The sequence below is a fragment of the Aquarana catesbeiana genome, linkage group LG05 (assembly GCF_042186555.1).
Source record: "Aquarana catesbeiana isolate 2022-GZ linkage group LG05, ASM4218655v1, whole genome shotgun sequence".
Taxonomy (NCBI): domain Eukaryota; kingdom Metazoa; phylum Chordata; class Amphibia; order Anura; family Ranidae; genus Aquarana; species Aquarana catesbeiana.
Genome location: NC_133328.1, coordinates 494,226,251 through 494,252,652, shown reverse-complemented (window position 1 = coordinate 494,252,652; position 26,402 = coordinate 494,226,251). Strand labels below are relative to the sequence as shown.

The following is a 26,402-nucleotide window of genomic DNA, read 5'->3' as shown; positions in this document are numbered from 1 at the left end:
ACGGGAGAAGAAGCACAAGGAGCAAATCAGGTGTACTGGAGCTATAATGGCAGGAGAAGAGAACAGAGACATGAGTGCATCATCTGCTGCTTCTACTTTCATTGTCCAGTCACGGGTAGGGGGTAGGGAGGGGACCTGAAAGCAGAAGTAAATCTGCAACAGAGAAAAATCAGGTCCCTTCCCCCAGACTAATGTTGTGTGGCAGAGTTGTGTAAATATCAAGACTGGCTGGACAATAATACAAATCCTTTGGCAGGTAAAAAAACAAACAAAAAAACTGTACATATACAGTATTTAACTGTTGAGTGCCAGCCACCATTTTCAAACAGTGCTGGGACAGTGGCTCTTCATGCTTCCTGCTGGCACTTGCACTGGAACCACCAGCTGTTAGTGACAGGCAGGGTCCAGTACTAAGACCAGCAGCTGAAAAGATTAGCTCCTGGGCTTCCAATGCTTCTACAGACTGCTACATAGGATGTTGAATGCTGTGTTGTGACATCATGGTACTTCCTCTGTGCACAGAGGACAGAATAGAGATGTTACAGCTCTGTCCAGAACCATTTTTTTGCAGCAGTAGATCACTGTTTTAGTGATCTATTGCTGACTTGTTGCAGCCAAAAATAGATTACTATTAGAAGTGATCTGCTGCTGAACAGCTACATGAGGGTCTGGATTTGGTCTCCACTGACTAAATTCAGGCCCCCCCCCGTGAAGAAAAAAAGAAAAATAAATAAATATAACATTTGCGAAAAAATATAAAGATAAAGTATAAAAATACATATATATCTATATATCTACAGTGGGGACAGAAAGTATTCAGACCCCCTTATATTTGTCACTCTTTGTTATATTGCAGCCATTTGCTAAAATCATTTAAGTTCATTTTTTCCTCATTAATGTACTCACAGCACCCCATATTGATAGAAAAACACAGAATTGTTGACATTTTTGCAGATTTATTAAAAAAGAAAAACTGAAATATCACATGGTCCTAAGTATTCAGACCCTTTGCTGTGACACTCATATATTTAACTCAGGTGCTGTCAATTTCTTGGTTCTACATCTTCATTTGAGTCCAGTTGTGTTTGATTATACTGATTGGACGTGATTAGGAAAGCCACACACCTGTCTATATAAGACCTTACAGTTCACAGTGCATGTCAGAGCAAATGAGAATCATGAGGTCAAAGGAACTGCCTGAAGAGCTCAGAGACAGAATTGTGGCAAGGCACAGATCTGGCCAAGGTTACAAAAAAAATTTCTGCTGCACTTAATGTTCCTAAGAGCACAGTGGCCTCCATAATCCTTAAATGGAAGACGTTTGGAACCCTTTCTAGAGCTGGCTGTCCGGCCAAACTGAGCTATCGGGGGAGAAGAGCCTTGGTGAGAGAGGTAAAGAAGAACCCAAAGATCACTGTGGCTGAGCTCCAGAGATGCAATTGGGAGATGGGAGAAAGTTGTACAAAGTCAGCCATCAATGCATCCCTCCACCAGTCGAGGCTTTATGGCAGAGTGGCCCGACGGAAGCCTCTCCTCAGTGTAAGACACATGAAAGTCGAATGGAGTTTGCTAAAAAACACCTGAAGGACTCCAAGATGGTGAGGAATAAGATTCTCTGGTCTGATGAGAACAAGATAGAACTTTTTGGCCTTAATTCGAAGCGGTATGTGTGAAGAAAACCAGGCACTGCTCATCACCTGTCCAATACAGTCCCAACAGTGAAGCATGGTGGTGGCAGCATCATGCTGTGGGGGTGTTTTTCAGCTGCAGGGACAGGACGACTGGTTGCAATCGAGGTTAAGATGAATGCGGCCAAGTCCAGGGTATCCTGGACAAAAACCTTCTCCAGAGTGCTTAGGACCTCAGACTGGGCCGAAGGTTTACCTTCCAACAAGACAATGACCCTAAGCACACAGCTAAAATAATGAAGGAGTGGCTTCACAACAACTCCGTGACTGTTCTTCAATGGCCCAGCCAGAGCCCTGACTTAAACCCAATTGAGCATCTCTGGAGAGACCTAAAAATGACTGTCCACCAACGTTTACCATCCAACCTGACAGAACTGGAGTGGATCTGCAAGGAGGAATGGCAGAGGATCCCCAAATCCAGGTGTGAAAAACTTGTTGCATCTTTCCCAAAAAGACTCATGGCTGTATTAGATTAAAAGGGTGCTTCTACTAAATACTGAGCAAAGGGTCTGAATACTTAGGACCATGTGATATTCCAGTTTTTTTTTTTTTTTTAATAAATCTGCAAAAATGTCAACAATTCTGTGTTTTTCTGTCAATATGGGGTGCTGTGTGTACATTAATGAGGAAAAAAAATGAAGTTAAATGATTTTAGCAAATGGCTGCAATATAACAAAGAGTGAAACATTTTAGGGGGTCTGAATACTTTCCATCCCCACTGTATATAAATATAGATATATAGATATAGCTATATATACACTGCATCTACAGGTATATGTATATATTGTATACATGTTTTTAATACATAATAAAAAATATCCCTTAGATTGCAAAAATGATGTTGGATGATCTGGGTGACATACAGTGTTTAAACAGTATTTACAGCGTTCACATCAAATGCTCACATAAGTGAATGCAATGTTATTCAAATGTGCACAGCTGTGAAGAAGTCATATTATTTTTGCCCTCTTCAACTTTACTCAAATGGTTTTTTTCCCCACTAACATGCATTGCAATGTAGCATCAAATTGGTAATAAATCTCTCCTATAGTAAAACGCATACATTAGCTTTGAGCTTCCCTACTCTACTACATTACTTAAAGTGTTACTAAACCCACAACAGTAAAATCAGTCTGTATATGCAGTAAAAAATGCTTGTTATACTCACTGTGGAACCTAAGGGGCTAATCCTGCACATTGCGTAAAAGCTGTTTGATCCTGGCTTCTCTGATCCTCCCCACCTTCCACTGACTACTAATAATTTCCTGATAACACAGAGTCTATGCAGTCAGGGTGCACATGTTCAGTTTGGTGTGTATAGCTAGAGAGGTTTTTTTTTGTCTTGGAAGGATGCATGTGATTAGCACAGGGCCAATCAGCACTGTCCAGAAAGAGCATCAGGGGTCTTGCAGTCTCATAGGGCGGTCAAAAAACTCCTCCTACAAGCTTTAACCAGTGCTTCACTGGACACTGATATAGATCACAAGACTGCTATATACTGCTGATAAGAAAGGTGTTTAGCAGTTTATATTTACTAAAATAATTGCATTTGCATGCTCTGTGTACTGTGGGAGAGCAGATATTTTCCAGGGTCCTGGGTTTAGTAAATCTTTAAATGTCACACTTACATTAGGATAGACTACAAATATACAGTATATTGTGTGAAACGTTGAGTGAGTCATTGCTGAAAAAGAAAACACTCTGGGAGTCAAGGAGGTCTAGGAAGATAAAGGCCTGGGGACTCTAGGGGTAAACTAATTTCTTTTTCTATCAATTTTTCTTATCAGTTGAGGTAAACACAAGTATTTTACTTAACAATCACCAATGAGGTCAGTTATAGCAGTTCTGCAGGATTTGAAAATGATAAAATAAAAATATATCTTAAGATACTTACAACAGTTATACAAACGATTAAGCTTTTCAAGATCGTAGTCACTGAAATCCATTCTTTGTCCAATGACATCACTGAAGGATTCTATCCGCGTTACAATAGTGGGTTCACTGCCAATTTGAAAGGCTGTCTTACTGTAATGCATAACTGATGTGTAGTCATATGGGACATTTAGAGAGTTGGACCTTGTATCATTATATGTATTGAAATTGCCTTGTGTTCCTGTGAAAGAAAGGACATTGTAATGTTTCAAAAACCAACTCATAATCATCTGTCACTGAAAGATTTTGCAAGCCATTCATTAAAAAAAGGAACTTAAAGTGTATGTAAGGTTTTTTTCTTTTTGTATAAAAGTGAAAGCTTTTGTTTACTTTTTGCTGTCCCTTTTCCACTATGGAGATTTCCCTTCACAGAGACAGAGAATTCCCATCTTAGGCAGTCATCATCAGAAAAATTGTCCCCATCTTTCACTCCCATGGTATTTAGCATCTTCCACCTAGTGACCGGGATGCTTCTTGATGACGTTGTAAAACGAAGCATACATCGAGGCGCTCTTCCAGTCATGTCACTTCCGGGTCCCTGGCTTCCGGTTTTGTGTTTACACGGGAGTGGAACAGGCGTTGACACTCGAGCGTGAGCCGAGTGGCGGCAGTTCCCTCCAGCATTCATGCGGGCTATCCTTAGTGCCGGGACAAGGCACCTACACATGAAAGCAAGCATTTGCATTGTTTTTTAAGTATTTTTAAATAAAACAGCATTACACTATTGGTTCCCCCCCTTCTTTTATTTTCCTTGTCAAAAGAAGTTTATTGAGTATACAATGTTATAAAGATACATAAAGTAAGTTTAAAAGGATCTATAAAGTAAGCTCATTGTTTTACAGTAGGGTTTATATAGGTAAATATCATGAAATTTCAAATATTAAACATTGGGTTCACGTAAACCTAAATTAAAGATATATATCATTTCCTTAGTTACTTTTGTAGGTATTTAAATGATTTATACCTACTATACATATTGTTTACAAGTAGAGTGTATATAGGTCAAATAAATTCTGAAAATGAGCTTTAATCATAAGGTGGAGAAAAGGAAAGAGAAAGAAGAAAAAGGGTTGAAAGGTAGAGGTATGGTCCACAAGGTTGTCCCGCTCGTCAGTTTATTATTCTTTTTAGTTCTCTTTGAAGCCTTAGAATGGGTGTCTCTGTAAGTCATTTAATCTGTTACCATGGCAACAGGACAGAGTCATTGAAGTTTGACAGGAACTGTTGTTTTATCCAAGGATGCCAAAGTTTTTCAAATTTTGGAATTTGATTTTGATTGATGGTTACCATCTTAGCATGGGACATTGTATTATTCATTCTGTGAATTGTTTCTGCTAGCACCAATGTAGGAGATTTCCATGCCTTGGCCACTGTTTGTTTTGCAGCCGTTATTAGTTGGATCATAAGTTTGAATTGAGAGAGTGTTAACCATTCCGGTTTTAGATTAAGTAAAGTTAAATATGGATCTGGTTGTATTATTTTTTTAAATATTTTAGATGCAATCACGAAGACTTCCTTCCAGAAGGTTTGGATTACTGGGCACGTCCACCATATGTGTAAATATGTACCTATTTCTGGGCATCCTCGAAAACAAAGAGCTGGGGTATTAGGTGAATATTTTGCCACTCTAGCGGGTACAAGGTACCAGCGAGTTAGGACTTTATAATTTGTCTCCAGTGCTAAGATGTTGGGTGAAGATGACTTAGATGTGAGCCATATGTTAGACCAGTCCGTGTCTTCTAAAGTTCGTCCCAGGTCCTCCTCCCACCTCTGAACGTAAGAGGGTCTATTAAGATTTGCTACTCCATATAATTGATTATAAAGTGATGAAATTGTACCTTTAGCAAATGGATCTTTTGTACAGATTGATTCAAAAATGGATAATTGGGATAATGGTGTATCCCCCTTTAGGAATGGTGTATAGAAATTTTTGATTTGGAGATATCTAAATATCTCAGAGTTTGGTAGATCATATTTTTCTCTAAGCGATGGGAATGAAAGGAATGATTTAGATGCTATGAAGTCATTTAGTGTCTGAATGCCTGATGTTGTCCAAGCTTTAAAAGAATTTGGGTAGATCCATGCCGGATAAAAGGCCGGATTTCTGATAAAAGAAAGGAGAGGATTGTGTGGAGATTGTAACTGATATTTGGTTTTTAGTTTATCGCAGAGAGATAAGAAGTGTTTAGTTATGGGATTATGAATTTTAAAGCGGTCTTTAGGATCAAGCCATAATAAATTTGATATTAATAGAGGGTCATTTTCTGAAGCCTCTATAAATACCCATAATGGGATTTCCTGTTTTGCATGGTATTTGGACAGACTGGCCAAATGTGCTGCTCTGTAGTAGTTAGTAAAATTAGGGTATCCCAGGCCTCCTTTATTTTTGGGAAGATGTAGTGTGTGTATAGGTATACGTGGTTTAGAAGAGCCCCATATAAACGAAGTTGCTCTTTTTTGTACTATTCTCAAAAATAGGAAGGAATTGGAATAGGGAGGACTCTGAATAGATAAAGCAATTTGGGTAGGATAGTCATTTTGATTGCATTAATCTTCCCTATCCAGGATAAAGGAAGTTGCGACCATTGTTTTATTAGATTTGTGATCTGTCTTAATACAGGAGGATAATTGGTTGAGAATAAGTCAGAATGAGATGCTGTTAGATGAATTCCAAGATATGGGATTGATTTTACTGCCCATGTGAATGGGAGTGCAGCCCTAGCCGGGATCAATTCCATGTTTGTGAGTGAAATATTAAGCACTAGGCATTTCTTAGGATTAATCATAAGGCCAGATAGGGCTGCAAATCCATCAAGAGCTGGTATTAAGTTAGGACCAGAGACCTGTGGTGATGATAGAAAAAGTAATATATCGTCTGCAAATATACATAATTTGTGTGTAATACCTCCTACTTCAATGCCAGTTATAGTTTGGTTTGTTCTGATGTATTGGGCCATGGGTTCGAGTATAAGGGCAAATAATAAGGGAGATAATGGGCAACCCTGTCGGGTACCTCTTTCGATATTAAAGGCTTCAGATTTGTATCCAGCATATTTTATGTAGGCTTTGGGTTTATTATATAATGCTTTGATCCATGTTAAAAAGTGGGGTCCAAAACCCCATTTTTGTAATGAATATTGCATATATTGCCAGGATACTGTGTCAAATGCCCTCTTAATATCGAGAGATAGAAAACATAAAGGGATTTTCCGTTTTTTAGCAATATGTGCCAATAACACTGCCCTGCGTATATTATCGCCTGCCTGTCTATTTGGCATGAAGCCTACTTGATCTCTATGTATTAATTTTCCTATAATGCTATTGAGGCATTTTGCTATTATTTTTGCTAATAATTTAATATCGAGGTTTAACAGAGAGATAGGCCGATAATTCACACAGGAAGTATCATCAGAAAGGGGTTTTGGGATCATACAAACAATTGCCATTAGTGTTTCTTGCCGAAAAGAATGTCCATCTAGAAGTTTGTTAAAAGTTTCAGTGAGAATGGGAGAGAGTATTTCTGAGAATGTTTTATAGTATAAAGCTGAGTAGCCGTCTGGGCCTGGTCTTTTGTTAAGTTTTAGGTCTTTTATGGCGTTAGCAACTTCATCTATAGTTATAGGCTCATCCAAACTGCTTTTTTCATTCTGAGATAACTCAGGTAAGGTTATTTTTGAGAAGAAGGATTCAGCCTCTGTAGGATTAAATTCATTGTTTGTCTTGTATAAAGTTGCGAGATGTGAGTGAAATTTATGGACTATTTTAACTGGATTACAAGTGTAAACATTTTTTGATAATTTCAAACGTATTGGTTTGAAAGATTTGTTAGTTGAATTTAATGCCCGAGCCAAATATGTACCTGGTTTGTTTGTATTCATGTAGAAATTGTGTTTGGAGCGTTTGAGGGATTTATCAACTGACTCAGTGAGAAATAGATCGTATTCCAATCTAGATTTTTCCAGATGAGATTTTGTACTCTGGGATGGATTATCTTGAAATGATATGTAGGCTGCATTAAAATTGAGTTCTAGTTTTTTTGCTAGATTTTTGCGTTCCCGTTTAAATAGTGCCATTTGTCTTTGTATTGTACCACGCAAGACAGGCTTATGAGCTTCCCACAGTGTTATTGGGGAGATGTCTGTTGTATTATTAATTGATATGTATTCCTTTAAAGCTTGTTCAATGGCCATCTGATGTAGTGGGTGTTTGAGCATTATGTCCGGTAAGTACCACGTTGGGTCATGCGCTTTTGGTATGGCTGAGGCTATAGTAGTGTATACTGCATTATGGTCAGACCACGGAATCGGAACTATATCTGATGCAATAATTTCTGGTATCATTCCTATTGTTAGAAAAATATGATCTATTCTGGTGAAGGTTTGATGAGGGTGCGAGAAATAAGTGAATTTCTTTTTCATTGGGTTACTTTCTCTCCATGAATCTACCAGATTGTATTTGGAAAGAAGTTGAGAAAAAGGTAATCTAGAGGTTATTTTGGATGGTGTAAAAGGTGATTTATCTAGAAATGGGAGGAGGACCTGGTTCGAATCCCCGCACATTATCACTGTTCCTATTTTGTGTGTATTAATCACTTGTAATATATGTGAGAGGAATGGTGTAGGTTGTTTGTTAGGAGCGTAGTAGGAAATCACCGTGATTGCTGTATCCATTATATAACCCATGAGTATCAGGTATCTACCTTCTGCCCTTCTTTTATTTTCAATGGGTTACCATGGTGGAAAGGAGGATAGGAGGAAAAATCTTCTGACCTATTCATAAGACCAACAAAGCAAGTTCTAAGACCTAACCACTTAAGCGCAATTCGACCTACTTTTTAGCTTAAGTGTTCATGGCCCTCTGGTGAGTAGGACATCCTACTGAGCACATCGGGTGTGTGCTTGTCTGGAAACATTACAAGTTGGTGATGGTTTTCCACAGTATGTCTCATTGAAGACACATCATTGAAGATTTAATGAACTGTTCAAAGGACGTTTATTCTATTCACATTGGTTCACACTTTGCACTTCAATGTTTTATATGATTTAAGAGGTTTCACTAGCTTATATTGTGTATGTTATTGTATAATTCCTTTTTCAGTTGGTAACACGACAGGTATAAGTTTCACTAGTGTCCCCCCAAATTTCTTCTTTTCTCAAGACATAATGCAAGTTAACACTGCATGATATTTAATGCATGAAACACATCAGATCAGACAGGTGTTAATGAGCCCTAAATCTAATTAGTTTGGCAGCAGGTGTATGAGTTAAGTAACTGTCTGGGCACCTGGTTATTACCTATATATATTAAGGTACAGGTGCAGAGTGAAGGGAGGAATTACCCAGGTAGATACAGAGACACAAGGAAAGTTCAGGAATCATTTATCTCAAGTCTCATGATCAGTTTCTAGTAAATCAAAGACTGACTACTTTGTGTAGGGACCCCTGGTCTAAACAAGGGGATGTAAGACCTTTAGTAAAAAAAAAATAGTTTCCTTCAAACCTCAAGTCCAGTTCTTTCTCTTTCCCTGGCTGATCAGAATTAACATACTGTTGAATTCCTGCAAAACCTGCAGTGAGGTGCTACAACCAGTCTTTAGAAAAAGACAAGAGCAGGGTGTCAGAGCAGTTCTTCACCTTGTGTTAGAGATGTACTGTAAATAACAGCTCTTACCACTCTGGATTCTGTCCCACATAATTATGACGTAGTCATCTCGGTCAGCCCGTGATTGTTCATGCCAAAACCCCAGAGAATGGAGAAACTCATGCTGAATTGTAGCTATTCTGTCACAGTTTTGACCAAGTGAAAGTTGCTGCTTTCCTCTACGTAAATTCCCAATATAGGACCAACATCTATATAACAGGAAAAGGAATGGGTATTTTTTTACTCAATACTGTAGTAATACATTCTGAAAAAATGCAAAGGTATGAATATGATATATATAAACATTGTCCCATTGTCTTGTGCTGCCCCCTTTTTTCTGAGTATACTGACTAGCCTCAGTATGACCCTAAAGATTAAATGAACTTGGGAAGCTCTGCCCAAAAAAAAAGGCATACAGAGGATCAGATCTCACTTGAAATCTTCTGAGACTGGCATTCAGAGGCACAGTGGCTTCAATTTCACATGGCAGATATAAGGCTATGAAGCTGTATACACAGAAGTGCCTAGGCACCCTAAGGCCTTGTTTCCACTTGCTTCAAACATGCTTTTTTTAACCACTTCAGCCCCGAAAGATTTTCCCCCTTAATGATCAGGCCATTTTTTGTGATACAGCAATGTGTCGCTTTAACCACTTCCTGACCGCCTCACGCAGATATACTGCGGCAGAAGGGCACGTACAGGCAGATTAACGTCCCTGTACGTTGCCCTTTAAGAGGCGGTTTGCGAGCGCGCTCGCCCGCCGGGAGCTCTGTGACCATGATCGCGGGTCCCACGGACCCGATGTCTGCGGGTTTACCCACGATCGTCTCACGGTGAGGAAGAACGGGGAGATGCTAATGTAAACAAGCATCTCCCCGTTCTGCCTAATGACACTGTCCCTGATCACAGCTCCCTGTAACCGGGAGCGGTAATCCATGTCCTTAGTCTGCTTTTCTTCAGCAAACTGTTTGCAGGCTTTCTTGTGCATCATCTTTAGAAGAGGCTTCCTCCTGGATGACAGCCACGCAGACCAATTTGATGCAGTGTGCGGCATATGGTCTGAGCACTGACAGCCTGACCCCTCACCCTTCAACCTCTGCAGCAATGCTGGCAGCACTCATACATCTATTTCCCAAAGACAACCTCTGGATATGACGCTGAGCACGCACACTCAACTTCTTTGGTCGACCATGGCGAGGTCTGTTCTGTTCTAGGCCCTCTTTATGTAGATTAACAATTCTTTTTTTCAGATCCTCAGAGTTCTTTGCCATGAGGTGCCATGTTGAACTTCCAGTGACCAGTATGAGAGAGTGAGAGCGATAACACCAAATTTAACACACCTGCTCCCCATTCACACCTGAGACCTTGTAACACTAACATTTTCACTTAGAGGTGTACTCACTTGTGTTGCCAGCGGTTTAGACATTAATGGCTGTGTGTTGAGTTATTTTGTGGGGACAGCAAATTTACACTGTTATACAAGCTGTACACTCACTACTTTACATTGTAGCAAAGTGTCATTTCTTCAGTGTTGTAACATGAAAAGATATAATAAAATATTTACTAAAATGTGAGGGGTGTACTCACTTTTGTGAGATACTGTATTACTATTTTCAGGAAAAGTCGATTTTTCAGGCAAAATTAACACTTCTAAATAATCCCTACTATAACATAGCATATCTTCACTTTTTAATTTTTGGTGAAAACTAGCAGATGTATGCAGACAATGGAGTTAATTTACTGGAGAGTGCAATATCTGGTGCAGCTGTGCATAGATTAGAAACCAATCTGCTTTCTGTTTTTTTTTGTCAACGTTTATTTGAACAAGCTGAAGTTAGAAGCTGATTGGTTACAATGTACAGCTGCACCAAATGTTGCACTCTCCAGTATTAGTAAATCAATCCCAATGCCTTCTTTCCTCCCACAAAACCTAATTATCAAGAATCTTTGTTATACATACATTTTTTTTAAAGCTGTTGTCTGCCGCATAAATCTAATAGGTCTGAGTATCTGTTTGCTTTGCTTATAGAAAGAAGTGTGCATTTAAGTCTACTTTCTGAGAGAAAGCAAATCATTTGGTTGGATCATTAATTACATGCAGACCTACATCAGTTGTGCGTGAGCGATTTCAATCCTATTTACAGATCCACACCCTTTGGAATGCTGTCCTAAATTTGTGGAGATATGTCCAATGTTTTTGAGAATTTACTTTATTTCTGATTGGTCTGAGCTATACTCATTATCTTTTACTTTTCTTGAATAATAACAAATAATTATAATGATTCAAAGAAAATGCTTGATATAAGAAAACTGCATTTATTTGATCTATGTAAAAACAAAATAATTTTTTTTTAAAGGCCCTGTATATGGTGGGGACAGATGCACAGTTTACATGAATTTGGATGTATTATAACACGGCTGGATCACACAGAGAGGGGAACTCCTGTAACATAGCTTGGACCTAAAACGCCGACCGCCGTCAAAGTCCTGCCTCCCGGACTGTCGCCTATGATAGACAGCACACTGGTCCAATGCCAGGAAATTGAAGTAGTGTGATGTCTATCATAGGAGCCGGTCCAGGAGACGGGACTTTGTTTGACAGCGGCCCGCGTTATAGATCCAAGGTGTGTCACAGCAGGAGATCCTCTCTCTGTGTGATCCGGCTTGCTCTCCTCCCTGTGATCCCTGTGCTGCATTAATGAGGCTGCACTGATGGGCATGATGAGGCTGCATTGATGAGCATTGATTAGGCTGCAGTGATGGAGGGCACTGATAGGCTGCATTGATGGGCACTGATGATGCTGCACTGATGGGCACTGATAGGCACTGACAGGCTGCATTGATGAGCACTGATGAGGCTGCACTGATGGGCACTGATAAGGCTGCATTGATGGGCACTGATAAGGCTGCATTGATGGGCACTGATAAGGCTGCATTGATGGGCACTGATAGGCTACATTGATGGGCACTGATAAGGCTGCACTGATGGGCACTGATAAGGCTGCACTGATGGGCACTGATGAGGCTGCATTTATGAGCACTGATGAGGCTGAACTGATGGGTACTAAAAGGCTGCATTGAAGTGCACTGATAAGGCTGCACTAATGGGGCTGCACTGATAAGGCGGCACTGATAAGCTGCACTAATATGCTGCACTGATGGGCACTGATATGCTGCACTGATGGGCACTGATAGGCTGCATTGATGGGCACTGATGAGGCTGCACTGATGGGCACTGATAAAGTTGTTGTTAATATTTATTTATTTTTATCCTAATTCTGCATAAAACATTTAACATTGTCATTTTATGAAATAATGAATGGGGGCGTGTTTAGGGGTGGGATTAGAGGCAGGCAAGGTAGGGGATGGGTGGGGCAACTGGTGGCGAGTAACTATTCAGGCCTGGCTAGTAGCTCAGGACTTGAAATTTTTAGCCCTGTAATATAAAATATTGGCAAGTTGTACATTACTTGTCGGCTTTAGTGTACACGGTAAGGAAAAATTGCACAAATCCTGAAACCACGATTAAGAATAAGTTATATGTTATAACGTATATATGATATAACGTAATCCCCCCCCAGGATTTGAAAATTATAGACAAGACACTTATTTCAAATGAAGTAAGGGGCACAATTAAAGTTTTCATACCCACTTTCCTTGAATACTGAGATGTAATTTGGTTCCCCCTCCCAAGGTTTGAAGTCTATGCAAGATTTGAGTCGGTAACGTTCAAAAGCTTCTAAGACAAGTGCTTTGGTATTGATGTCTGCAATAAAAGAAAATAAGAAAAGATTTTTTTCTTTGCTGTTAGATAATATAATAAAAATGATGTAACCATGTTTAGAATTACTAGTCTAAAAGATTATGCACAGATTAAGAACTTACTGATGGACTAATACAGTAATATTATTGCATCAAAACTGAGCAATATAAAATTGATGGGACTTGTTTCTTCCTATGTCTTAGTGACTTTATATAATATCTTACTATTTTTATATTAAGCTATCTATTCAAATTAGAATGATTTTTCCATTCCTTATGTTATGTCTGAAAAATAACATTTATGTCTAAGATATTTGTTTAAATACAGGTACATTTAAACCAGCAGAATTACTCCTAAAACAACGTTTGCTTTGTCAATGCAAGGAAGAAGTAACAGGTTCACTTTAATGTTAGTCTCTACACAGCTGCTTATACTTACCCTCGGTCCCCTGACATATCTGGTAACAGTCATGTTACTTACTCCTTTCAAACTCAACACTGGTAATTGACCATAAAGGCACCCAGTGTTTTCAGATAGGATGGGGAGTCCTTAGGCCTTGTTGTCGGAAATTCCGATTGCCAAGAACGCGGTGACGTACAACACGTATGACGTGCCGAGAAAAATGAAGTTCAATAGCCAGTGCGGCTCTTCTGCTTGATTCCGAGCATGCGTGGACTTTTGTGCATTGGAATTGTGTATAAGTTTTGTTGTCGGAAAATTTGAGAACCAGCTCTCAAACATTTGTTGTTGGAAATTCCGACAGCAAATGGCCGATGGAGCATACACACAGTCGGAATTTCCGACAACAAGCTCACATCGAACATTTGAGCTTGTCTACATGGCATAAGTCTGTTAAACATACAGTCCATTAAAACTGCATACAATGAAAAAAGCAGAGGTTATCTTTAATTTAACCAATATGTCAAAAGTATTAGAAGAACAAGGTTTATTGGCTGCTGAAGTTATAAACAGTTTTCCTTGAGTCACCCTATTGGTCAGTGAGGGTGCCCATCACTAGTACCAGTGATGTAAGGGGCACAAAGTACTAGTTTCTGAAGCAGAAAAGGGAAGCACTAACTTATTATTTACAGGAAAAAACTATAAATATACAGTATATAAATATATAGAATGGATCTACAGATGACAGGTTTGTTTTAAGGAAAAAATAGACAAGAAAAATGGTTATGCTGGGATTAAAGGGAGTCAAATGATATTATATGATATATTATTAAAAGCTTTAAATATTAATTTGAATTTCTGTTTTAAGTAACTCTTTGAATCTCCTAAGGAAAAACCAATTTACACAAATATACATAAACATATATCCAGGGATTTTTTTCTCGTAGAATAGGTGCAGGAACTCCCCCCGTCTGAGTCACCCCTTCTCTCTGCCCCCTACTCATCTCTGACCACCGTCCCTTGATTCCACCCCCTACCCACCTACCAGTACTGCACCTTTTAGAGAATCCAGAAACAAGTATCATTTTGTGGTGCTAAATCATTTGTATGGAACATGTTAATGATAAAAAGAAAAGCAGTAAAATAGATCCCCTGCAGCCAGCAACAATAGAATCCCAGCAATAGATCTCCACACAACAATAGACTCCCCCAGCAACAATGGACTCCACCCCAACAACAATAGATTCCCTGCAGCAACAGTGACCCACCCCAATAAAATATCACACCCAGTAACAAAATATCCACTCAAGCAACATTAGACCCCCTCCCCAGCAGCAACAACAGATCTCCCAGCAGCCAGCATCAATAGATCTTCCAGCAGCCAATAAAAATAGACCTCTCCCTCAACAGTAGATCCCTTCCAGCAACATAAGACCCCCCCAGCAACAATAGATTCCCCATCAGCAACAATAGACCCTCACACAAAATCACATCCCCCACCAGTGACAATAGATCCCCAGCAGCCAACATCAATAGACCCTCCAGCACACCCCACACCCCATGCTATTACATACATTCGGTGCTGGAGGTGCCGGAATGCGTTCCCCCGCGTTCCTGCTGAAAAAAAGCCCTGCATATAACAGAATATACCACAACAGTATATAATCAATCACATGTCTACATCTGTTGTTTAAAAACATACCCAAGCTGTCCTCTAAGTAGTATGGAACTGGTATTGGCCACCGATAATTGTCACCAATGATTGAGTTTCTTTCATTTGTCTAGATGAAAATGCAAAGATGTATTTATTTATTTATTTTAAATTCATATAAGTCATGAACATTATTATTTATTATACAGAACCACATGCCAGTCACCACAAAGGGCAATAGTGATGTACATTTACCCCAGGCCAAGCAACCAGACAACATATTTTAGTTGATCTGAATTCAGAAAAGTAGAATCTGGGTCAATGGGTTTATTTGGGTAGTGGGAGCTGAAGAAGGACTAGAACTGGTACTGTCTCCATTTTTTTTTGGAAAGGCTCCACAAACGGTTGCCACTATATAAATTTTTGTAAAGTAGTAATAATAATAATAAAAACATTAATTGAAAGTGCACACATCATAAAATGGTAATGATGACGCAACCACTTGCCACACAATCATATATATATACGTGATTGTGTTCAAGTGGTTATACTTGGGCCATGGCTGCAGCTGTAAGGCATGACTCCCATATTAAAATTTTCAGCCGGAGATTCCCTATCCCTTTAAAAGTGATCCAATTGGCTGTCCCCCCTCCCACCGTCCACCAGTGCCCCTCCAGGCTCTCCGGTGCGATCGGGAAGCCCGGCACAGAAGCCGTTGTTTCTTCTGACTAATCATAGAGCTGATAGGAGACCAGAACATTTCTAATCATCTCTATAGTTTAGGAGCCAATGTAGGGCAAATGTAGACAGAGCAATTTTTTTTTTCTGAAAGTATGAAATCAATGTTTTTCTTTATCTTTATGCTTTCAAGGGTAGAGGAAAGATGTCTCCATAAAGGGGACCTGTCATGATTTATTGCCATCACAAGCAATGTTTACATATCTTGTGCCAGCAATTAAAATGATTTAAAAAAAATTAAAGGGACAGTGTAAAAATAAAATAAAGTAATAAAATAAATAGTACATATTTTTAAAAGCTCCCCCATCCACCAATGCTTGTGCGCAGAGGCGAACGCATATGTAAGTCTCGCACACATATGTAAACAGTGTGAGGTATCTCCACAAACGTTATAGTGAGAGCAATAATTCTAGCTCTATGCCTCCTTTGTAACTCTAAACTGGTAACCTGTAAAAAAATGTAAAGCGTCGCCCATGGAGATGTTTAAGTATTGTAGCTTGTTCCCATTCCATAACGTGCACAATTTTAAAGAGTGCCATGTTAGGTATTTCTTTACTTGCCGTAACATCATCTTTTATATGTTACCAAAAAATTGGGTTGTATAATGTGTTTTTGCTTTGCAGCGCTGCGGTTCAGTTTCTAACAGGCCAAGGTACCGGTACTGGTCCACGGTCCGGGGTTTGGGGACTCCTGATATAGTACTCACTGTAGTGAACAATACATCCTAGTAATAATAGTTCAGTTGTAGCTTCAGTTTCCTTCCTCACACTACTTTTAGAGGTATAATGTGTAAACACTGTTAACTCATAGAAGAGCTTTTTATGACAGGTGCTATATAAAATAATTGGATAATTACAATGGCTATAAACAGATCTTCTAGAAGGTTGGCATTCCTTAGTTTAAAACCTACAGCACATGGTTTTATTAGATAAAGATTATATCTGGGTCTGTTAGCTAGTTATTTATTCAAAGGCAACCCTGTTAACCCTAAAAGCCAAATAAAAGTGCAAAACAGATGAAGGAATTTATATATACCAAATTGCATTGTAACTGTAATGTCTGCCTTCATTTTGTAAAGCGCTGCGCAAACTGTTGGCGCTATATAAATCCTGTATAATAATTATTATTTATATAAACAAACATATTACTGTACATAATGTACTTAAAGTGCACTGACCATGCGCAAAGAGTAGCAACTTAGAATCAACTAAAGGTCAGTCTAGTGAAATTTTTCTATTTATTCTTTAGATGGATTTGCTTATTAACTGAAAAAAAGTGAAAAGTTGAACATGATATCAGATTTAGCCCTGGTTCACATTGATGCAATTTGACATGTCAAATTGCATGCCAAATCGGTGGCTATTGCTGGCAATGGAACCATCTGAACCGATTCCCAAAAGTAGTTTCTGAACTACTTTTGGCGATTTCAGGTGCAATTTCAATAGACATCTGTGCAGGAAACCTCACAGTCACCGCATGTCTCTGAAATCGCCGGACTGACATGCGGGAATGAAATTGTGCAAGTTCAGCTGAACTCGCACGGTTTTAATCCCGCAGCAGTTTGAACCTGGGCTTAATCTACAAGTGGCACTGCAGGCAAAATCTGTAATGTGATTTCCATAAAAAATTGTGAATTTCAAGAAAGGAGATCTTAGAGACAAGTCAGAATCAATGGTAAAATATACATTTAAAGATCGATTGATATATTTGCAAATCATTAAAAAAATATACTCAACAATCCATACTACAGTTGTGCGCATTTTGTATCGCTTTCAACAAATGTTAGACAATTGTGGCTGGCATTTTATAGACTGAATGGTACAAAGAATAATGCAACTAAATTACAGGTTATCAATGTGTGCTTACAGCAAGTTGGATGTCTCCTTCGAACAGATTCAGTCCCTGTGCTTAATAAGAAAATAAACACATTAGTACACTGCTGAACAAGTGATTTTACAGCCCAAAATTCCCACACAAACACATATACAGTTATAACAAACCTTGATTGATGTCAAAAATGTCCTTTTCTTTTCCAGCATCCACATCAACTGTAAGATACAATACATTAATGTCAGAAAAGCAGTAAACTACATTAAAAACATATTTCTAAAAATATATATATATTTTTAGATTAAATAATGTATGAATTGATGTACAAAGTATTAAAAAAAATATTACATTTATTGATGTGAGCTGTGAACATTATCTATCTATCTATCTATCTATCTATCTATCTATCTATCTATCTATCTATCTATCTATCTATCTATCTCTATTTATGCACACCTCAAGGAAAGGATTGCCCTGTCCTACTTATTTAAGATGAATGTAAAGTGAACAGCCTCAGCTGATACACAGTGATAAAACAAATCTCCCTACATAAGTTTTACATGTACAGTATATCTGCTGTATTCAGCTTACTATATTCTTTAGAATTCTAACATGGTGTTAGAATTTTCACTTCCTCATTCAGCACTGAGAGTGATGTCTTGGCTTACACTGGGAGACAGCTGAATGGAGGAAAGGCACCCCCCCTCCACATAGGTAGAAGAAGGAAGATACTGTCAGAGCTGTGTTGTGACAAGACAAGCTCTCTGCTAATCTATTTATAGCAACCTCCCACAACACAAATTTTCAGCTGCTTTTATCTCCTGTCTTGGACAACTTGTCAGAGGTTATCATGCTGATAACAGAGGAACAAAACAGCAGAAACACACAGGACTTAGTGCTTTGGAGAGAGATAAGTATAGGTCAAATTTCATGAATCGGGTTTACATCAACTTTAAAGTGGTTCTTTCAATCCTTATTCAAACAATGCCCACAGATAAAGGTGATATACTTCAGTAAAACACAAGAGTGACACTTTTTGATCAATCCTTCATGCAAAATTAATTTCAACCCTCTCCATTCACTATTTGGATGGGATTAAAATCAGAGCTTTTGACTAGGCCAGTCCATAACCCTCCATTTCTTCATTTTGAGACATTCCTTGGTGGATTTATTAGTGTGATTCGAAGCATTGTCATGTTGAAAGATCCATTTCTGGTTCAACTTCAGTTTTTGGACAGGTGGCCTCATATTCTCATTAAGCTGATTATGTTACGATAGAGAATTCATGGTCAACTTCATGACTGTAAATTTGCCAGGCCTTGAAGCAGCAAGACAACTCCAAACAATAACATTTTCACCACCATGTGTGAGGTAAACCATATTTCTAGCATAAAAAGGCCAGTGCGAATTCAGGCTCATGCTTGTGCACATTGCACTTGTGCTCATGAGCGAAGGACCATTGTTACTTATACATTGCCAGTTCATTGCATACATACTTGTGCGTGAACACATGCACATACCAATTAGTGGTCTTAGTGATTTATTTAAACTGGTCTATCACTATGAGCAGTTGCTGAATGGTCTTCAGCTTGTTCCTGTGTTCTCAAGACCTGATCTGCTATACCTGCTTACTCGTGTATGACCCAGCTTGCCTTTGGACTTCGCTTCTGCTCTAGCTCTGTTACCTAACTACTCCGATCTCGGCTTGTTTACTGGACCTGATCTGCCTACTGACTCTGTACCATGTTGCTGGGCTGTTAATGACCTTGGCCTGCGTCCTGGACTTGCTTTGCCTGCTATTTCGATGCCTCGCTACTCGGTTGCCGCTGAGTGCTGCTCGTTTCCTGGTTCTGCTTCCATCCCTCTCTCTGGTGCCAAGCTGCTCCTGCATCCTGTTCTGAGGTCTGTGACTACCAGCTCTACCCAACTACAGAGTGGACATCACCAGCTAGCTGCTATGGCACTTGTGCCATTTCTTGCCCTTACACTGTCTGTCTAAACCTTCAGGAGTGTTAGGTGGGAGGTGCAAGAGAGGCCTCCACAACATTCCAGTCTTCACCAGGTACGTGCTTCACAGCTGATATGAGATTCTTTTTCTGAACTACTGTCTTTGGTTTGTGACAAACATCTTACTGTAACTGTGGCCAAACAACTCTATCTTTTTTTTTTTCTTTTCTTTTCAGTCCACAGCACATTGCTCCAAAAAGTATGGCCTTTGCCAATATTTTCAGTGGCAGGCAAACTGTAGGCTTGTTTTAATGTTCTTTTCAGAATGCAAATGCTTTTACCTGGCATACTTCCCTTGCAGGTTAAATTGGATGAATAGATGAATGAATGGATGCATCTCCCACTGCGGCTATTGTATTTTTACAGCCAGCCCCGCTGGCCCCCCATCAGATACTGCAATTCAATTTCAACCTGCATGCTGTCTAGGAATGTTCTAATCATTGGCACCTAATCTAGAAAACTGGATTCTTTTTTCATAGATTTGTAGTGGTGGGAAATGAAAGGATGCACTTCTCTTCTCTATCTTCCAAATCTGAATTTTCCTCAATTTAGATTATGAGAATGATTAGATTATGAGAATGATTAGATTATGAGAATTAGATTAGATTATGAAAATAAAACGTGTCATTTATCTATGTCATTTGTTCAAGTACTGCATATAACCTTTAGTTTATACTGTACTCTGAATGAAACTCTAGGGAGAAACAATAAAACGTTTTTTTTTAAATATTAATTTTTAATAAATAGTTTGCAAGGTTACATTCAAACATCCCATAGTCTGAATCTCCTTGATCCCATATATCACAACATTAGAGAAGATTGAGAATGACAATCCTTTCTAATATTTTGAAGTTCAATATAAATATGTTTTACAACCTGTTCAACAAAAACAATTATACTTAAGTAACCATTATTTCACTTCAGTAAGAATCTGCCCAAAGGCAAAACAGAACAGACAATAAAAAGTAAGTGAAGAAAAATAGGAAAGGACATACATAAAGAAAAAAAAAAACACAAACTTTATCTCATCTTTGTCTCAAAAGGAGTGCAGCCAATCAGCTTTTAAAGTTTCATCTTTTAAGCTTTTTAAGCTTAAAAAAAAGAAAAATTCTAGTTAAATAATTGCTATGGGTAAGTGCACCAGTTAAGATATAACGTGCCTTAGACACTTTTTATTAATGTCCCATCTAATATTTCTCTGTTCAAATATATTGAAAAAGTCATTACTTTCCATTGGGGGTGCTTACTTTTTCACTCACTCAATCTGTCTATCTTTGTACCTATCAATTCACCTACAGGACAAACACTTACCTAAGATTTCCTGAAAAGCCTGGAAAACAAAACAAAACGAAACAAAACAAAACATTAAAAAAAATATTAAAATATGGACATTATGCAGAGTTTACATTGTATTCATATTGTGATTATTGCCAACATAACAAATCAGTATTAATTTGAACTATTAAAAATTATATAAAATTACAGATTTTCTGCTGACCTACCCAAAGGGATGAAGATGCTTGTCACATCATTGACCAAATATTGGCACATGGTCATTTTAGAAAAATGTCATTGATCTAACATGGGCACGTGACCGTAAAAGGTCAAAACCATTAACAAACTTTTTCTATGTGGCCAGATTAGGTCAATGATATCATGAGGATCTCTGCCTTTTTGCAGCTGCAGGGTGGGGAAACTCCTGTCCACAGATTATTGGCCCTGCAATGACAGCTAACTTTTGGGTACAGACTGAACCCAAACTCACCCCTAGTCAGGACTATATAAGGCACAGAATAGTTTGCAGATTTCAGTGGTCAGGAGTTAGTGCTGTTTATTGTGTTGGTGGTGAGTGCCCTTTTACGTATTGGTGGTCAGTAGTGCGTGTTTTTACCCCATAAAATTGATGAGTGCTGTGGCCCCTTTATGGTGTATATGCTCCTTGTGTGTTCTGTTACTGCTCATAGACATTTGTCTTCCGTCCCTGCAACAAATGGCACAACTTGTAACAGATTTATATAACTGTTGGTGAGGTGTATATGAATCTGTTGAAATAAGAAAGAGCGCACTTGCAACACCTCTCACCTATAAAGGACAGAGCTGCTAGCCTAATGTTTTGGTAAAAACAAACATAAATTCAAATGCACTGCTAAAGGCAGCCATAAATCCCTCTAACCAAAAATATATATATATATAATTACATATATGTTGTGAAAAACATAATACTGAACACATTAAAGAGGAGGTCCACCCCCCCCCCCCCCCCCCATTGCAGCTGCTGACTTTTAACATTAGGACACTAACCAATCCAGGGAGCCCGCGATGTCGGCACCCCAGCCGATCATCGGATCGGCTGTCTGGTGCAGCCGCTACCATTCCTGGTAAGTGAACCCAGCAGTAAAGCCTAACGGCTTCGCAGCTGGTTCCCTACTGCGCATGCACGAAGCTCGCTGCTCTTTCTAATTGGTCCGGCTGTGGAGGAAGGAGGAGGGGACCGAATGTTCGAGAGACCGGCTGCAGCCCCGCCTCCTGGAAATGGAAAACGGTAACTGTCAAAAACAGGTACCCCTTGCCCCCTCCCCCTGAAAGGTGCCTAATGTGGCACCGGAGGGGGGGAGGAGACGGATGAGTGGAAGTTTCACTTTTGAGTGGAACTCCGCTTTAAAGAGATTATAAACAATCACCTTGTAAAACAACCCATTGGGTTTGAAATAGAAATGAAAGGCAAACATTTGTGTATAGTGACCAATATAAATACCTTTTAATCCCTATTTTATAAGAAGATTAGTTTCCCTCTGATCATTGAAGGAGAGCAGGCTGAGTTCCCAGCATAGATAGAGAACTGACCACAGTGTGCTCTCCTGTTTAGTTTGGTCCGTTTTTAATAGGAAACCAGAGGGACTGGCAGGAACACCAGGGATTTCACACAAAGGAAGCAATACAAAGAGAACAGGATACTTTTTCATACAAGTACATGGTACAGCAGGCACATATAAGGAATGTGAAATGTTGGGGTAACAAAAACTTTAATCAAAACAATAAATATACAGTATATAAACCCAAGCAATATAGCACCAAATGTAAACTAAAGTGCATGTGCCTTTAAAATGACACACTATTCATTCAGTGAGAGGAAAAGTCCCAACATGCCAATGCAAGAGTCCCCTGTAGTAATGGTTTGAACCCCTTATCGCAGTGTGCACTCCTCTATTGTAAAATCTTCCACCATTCTATTGTGGTCAAATATAGGTGAAAGCTTACCAAAATACCATGACCCTCTGAAAATGAGTGGTCATGGCCAGCATATGTACACATCCCAAATGACTCTGCTCCTCCTCTGTGCCCAGAGTGTTTTGGAGCAGTATGCATTCTGCTCCAAAATGTTGGCAGAATGCATAAATAAAAAACAAATATGCCCCCAATAGTGTAAAACCATTAAAATGATAATTTATTAAAATTCGCAAATACAGAATCATAATGCTTTAAAGGTATCTCAGCTGGCTTTTAACATCAATCAGCACAATCCACTGTACATGCTGACATCACTGCAAATACACTCAAATGTTAGAAAATTATCTCAGCTGGCTTTCAACATCAGTCAGCACAATCTGTGTACTATCTGACGTCACTGCGAGAAAGGCCATGCCCCTATACAGTTCATCAAACACTGATATCTTCAGGCGTTAGTGAGAGGCTGCTGGGCAAACCCCACTGCACCCTATTACGGAGGAATAATATTATCCACTTGGGACAGTGCAGGCGCCTATGCTCAATTTAGAAGAACTTTATCTAAGCACTCCGAAGCGGAATTTAAGCCTCAACATGCTGGAAATTAGTGTAAAGTAGGATATTCTATTATCTTAGCATTGCCCTTAGACAGGACCTCACTAAATTTTGAGTTTGGGGTCATTCTCTGGTTTATTTGTTTATTACCAACTATATTACCAACTTATTTTCCTACTGTTTTACATATTTTTGTTGAGGGGTTAGTGCCATTTCTTTGGTTATTTTAGTATTATGTATTTTGTTGCAATAAATATCCCCTCTTCAGCCCGGGTGTATCAGAGAGTATGGTGCTGCTCACAGGGTTTTGGGAACAGGGAACCCCCAAAACACAAGGATTTCTACAAGGGTAAGCACTACATTTATTTTACTTGCAGCCAGCACAACTAACAGAATCTGTCCTTGTATTTGCATGCCATTATTCCCTCAGCCTTGAAGAGGGAAGGTCAAAACTTTGACCCAGTCAGAGTTCTGTTACTTTATACAGTGTTAACACTGTGGACATTCCAACATCACGGAAGAATAGAGATTTATCCTCATCTCGTAGCTATCCCTTCTTTTTTCATTCACATGCTGGATTGGATCCTAGGCATAACCTATAGTCAGGCCACAGATTTTGCTGTGCCTTCTGGCAGGGGTGCCCAAACCACAACAGTAGCTGAACAATATTACATATCCTTTAGCTGGTAAACTGTTCCTATGTATATATATATATATATATATATATATATATATATATATATATATATATATATATAAACATGGGTGGTGGCCCTTTTAAAACCTCAATATGGCAAAGATGGTATTAGCTCTTCAAAATCACAGCAAAATAAAAAAAATGGGACTTTTTATATACCTCCAATAGTATATAGACACTAAACACTAGTTAAAATAACACCAGTTTTTATTGTACACACAAAGATATACAATCATATTTGTTATATACAGTATGTATCATAAAAAAAGTTTCATCTCATCTATACAAGGTCAATTAATAGTACCAACAGCATACCTCAGAAACATCCCATTTGGAATGTTGACAGGGTTGGCTAAAATATGGTCAATGTGTTTCACGGGACACCCCGCTTCCTCAGGACCTCTCAGACCTCTTTGGTCCCATGTATATATTTCTTGTGTTTCTTAAACTGGTGTTAAGCTTTAATCAACTGTAAAGCTCTTGATACTAAATGCAGGAACTGAGAAATCATTATCACTAACTTACTGTGTTAATTGCTCCTTTTATTGTTCTTTATCAGGCAAGGTTATTGCCTGCTGTAACATGAAATGTTGTAGTCACATCAACATGTAATCATGTTGATTACATAAGGTGACCCTAGGCGATTATAAACTCTTGTTGAATAAATGTAATTTGACCTTGCTATTTGAGATAGTTGTATAATCAATATATGGTATAATTTATCTCTGGAGAAAAAAAAATTAAGAGAATCATCTGCTATCCTGCAATTTGGGAATTGGTGGATGTGCAAGACATTTGAATTGGTAGGAGGCTTTGGTCAAAAGTACCACCTAACTTTTTAAAAGCAGAAAGCCAGTAACTTTCCACATTTACTGTACCTGAGAGTCCCAACAAAATGGGAAAATAATAAAATATTTAAAGCATTGGTTGAATGATCACTCTGATTCAGTTACATTAGAGGTAAGTGGGAAAATAACAGAGCAAACATCCAGGTATAAGACTCTAATTCCAAATCCTTTATTTAGTCCATAAAGAGTGAACTTCTGACACATCTAAACAACTCTGAAGTGGTCTGATCCACTACCTACACAGAATGTCAAGGTTTTAACATGTAAGGGTGCTTTTTTAATGTTGAATAAATATATATCCAGATACTAATGAGGATCCCGTGCTACTATCTCTTCTTTTTTGTTTGTGTTTCTCGGATCTTCCTGGACCTATTTGGCATGCTGCAGGACTCCTGTTATGTAGAATTGGCCTGTGTCCAACAACACACTGATGTTTCCATACTAGTTCTTTCTGAAGGGATCAACAAGGACATAGGGGAATTGCACTATTTAAGCTGGAGAAGTGTGTCATCTTCACACCCTTCAGCAAGCGACTGGTTATTTTCCCAGATAACTATCAATATTCTCATTGCACACATTTCTGAAAAAGGCACTAGGATATTGGGTGCTGCAGCAAACACCAGCTGGAAAGTGGATCATACATGACACAGTGTAGATATTTGCCGGCACACCACGGGTCTTCAGATTTCAAGTTTTTCTATTGAAGTATGATCATATCACAAATAAGAGAGTTCAAATGTTGTGTTCCCCTGGTAATGGCCAACATACCATATAGGTTATATTTGGAAAATACATTTTATTTTCAACTTTAAATTTATTTTTTTTTTCAAATGTTGATACATTCCAACATTTATAACGTAGGGTATTTCAATAACACATTGGGGTTTATTTACTAATGGCAAATCCACTTTGCACTACAAGTGCACTTGGAAGTGCAGTCGCTGTAGATCTGAGGGGGGCATGCAAGAAAAAGAAAAAACAGCATTTTTGCCTGTACATGATTGGATGATAAAATCAGCAGAGCTTCCCCTCATTTCAAATCTGCGCCTCAGATCTACAGCGACTGCACTTCCTAGTGCACTTGTAGTGCAAAGTGGATTTGCCTTTAGTAAATCAACCCCATTGCAACACTGAGAGGTCTGAGGAAAAGAAATAGTTTAGACAAATGACCAAGTAATGTTAGAAATTTTTTTAAATTATTTTTTAGAAAAGCTACTTAAAGAGGAGGTCTGCCAACCGCTGCAAAAATTAAAAGCCAGCAGCTGCACATACTGCTGACTTTTAATAATCGGACATATACCTGTCCTGGAGTCCAGCGATGTCGGCACAGCAGCTGATGTTTCCATCAGCTGTCGGGTGCATGTCGTCTCCATTGTGAGTAAGGGAATCCGGCAGTGTAGCCTTACGACTTCACGACAGGAACCCTACT

The 26,402-nt window shown here is 38.8% G+C and overlaps 1 protein-coding gene across 1 annotated transcript in view; it reads right to left on the bottom strand.

Annotated features, from left to right (window-relative positions):
• LOC141146061 (meprin A subunit beta-like) overlaps positions 1-26,402 on the bottom strand; it is a 72,157-nt gene that overhangs the window by 31,642 nt on the left and 14,113 nt on the right. Inside the window, exons 3-9 of the mRNA XM_073632824.1 lie at positions 20,960-20,978; positions 17,812-17,859; positions 17,678-17,718; positions 15,125-15,203; positions 12,909-13,026; positions 9,291-9,469; positions 3,583-3,801 (exon numbers count right to left, since the gene is read on the bottom strand). Coding sequence (XP_073488925.1) covers positions 3,583-3,801; positions 9,291-9,469; positions 12,909-13,026; positions 15,125-15,203; positions 17,678-17,718; positions 17,812-17,859; positions 20,960-20,978 — 703 coding nt within the window. The remainder of the gene's footprint in view (positions 1-3,582; positions 3,802-9,290; positions 9,470-12,908; positions 13,027-15,124; positions 15,204-17,677; positions 17,719-17,811; positions 17,860-20,959; positions 20,979-26,402) is intronic.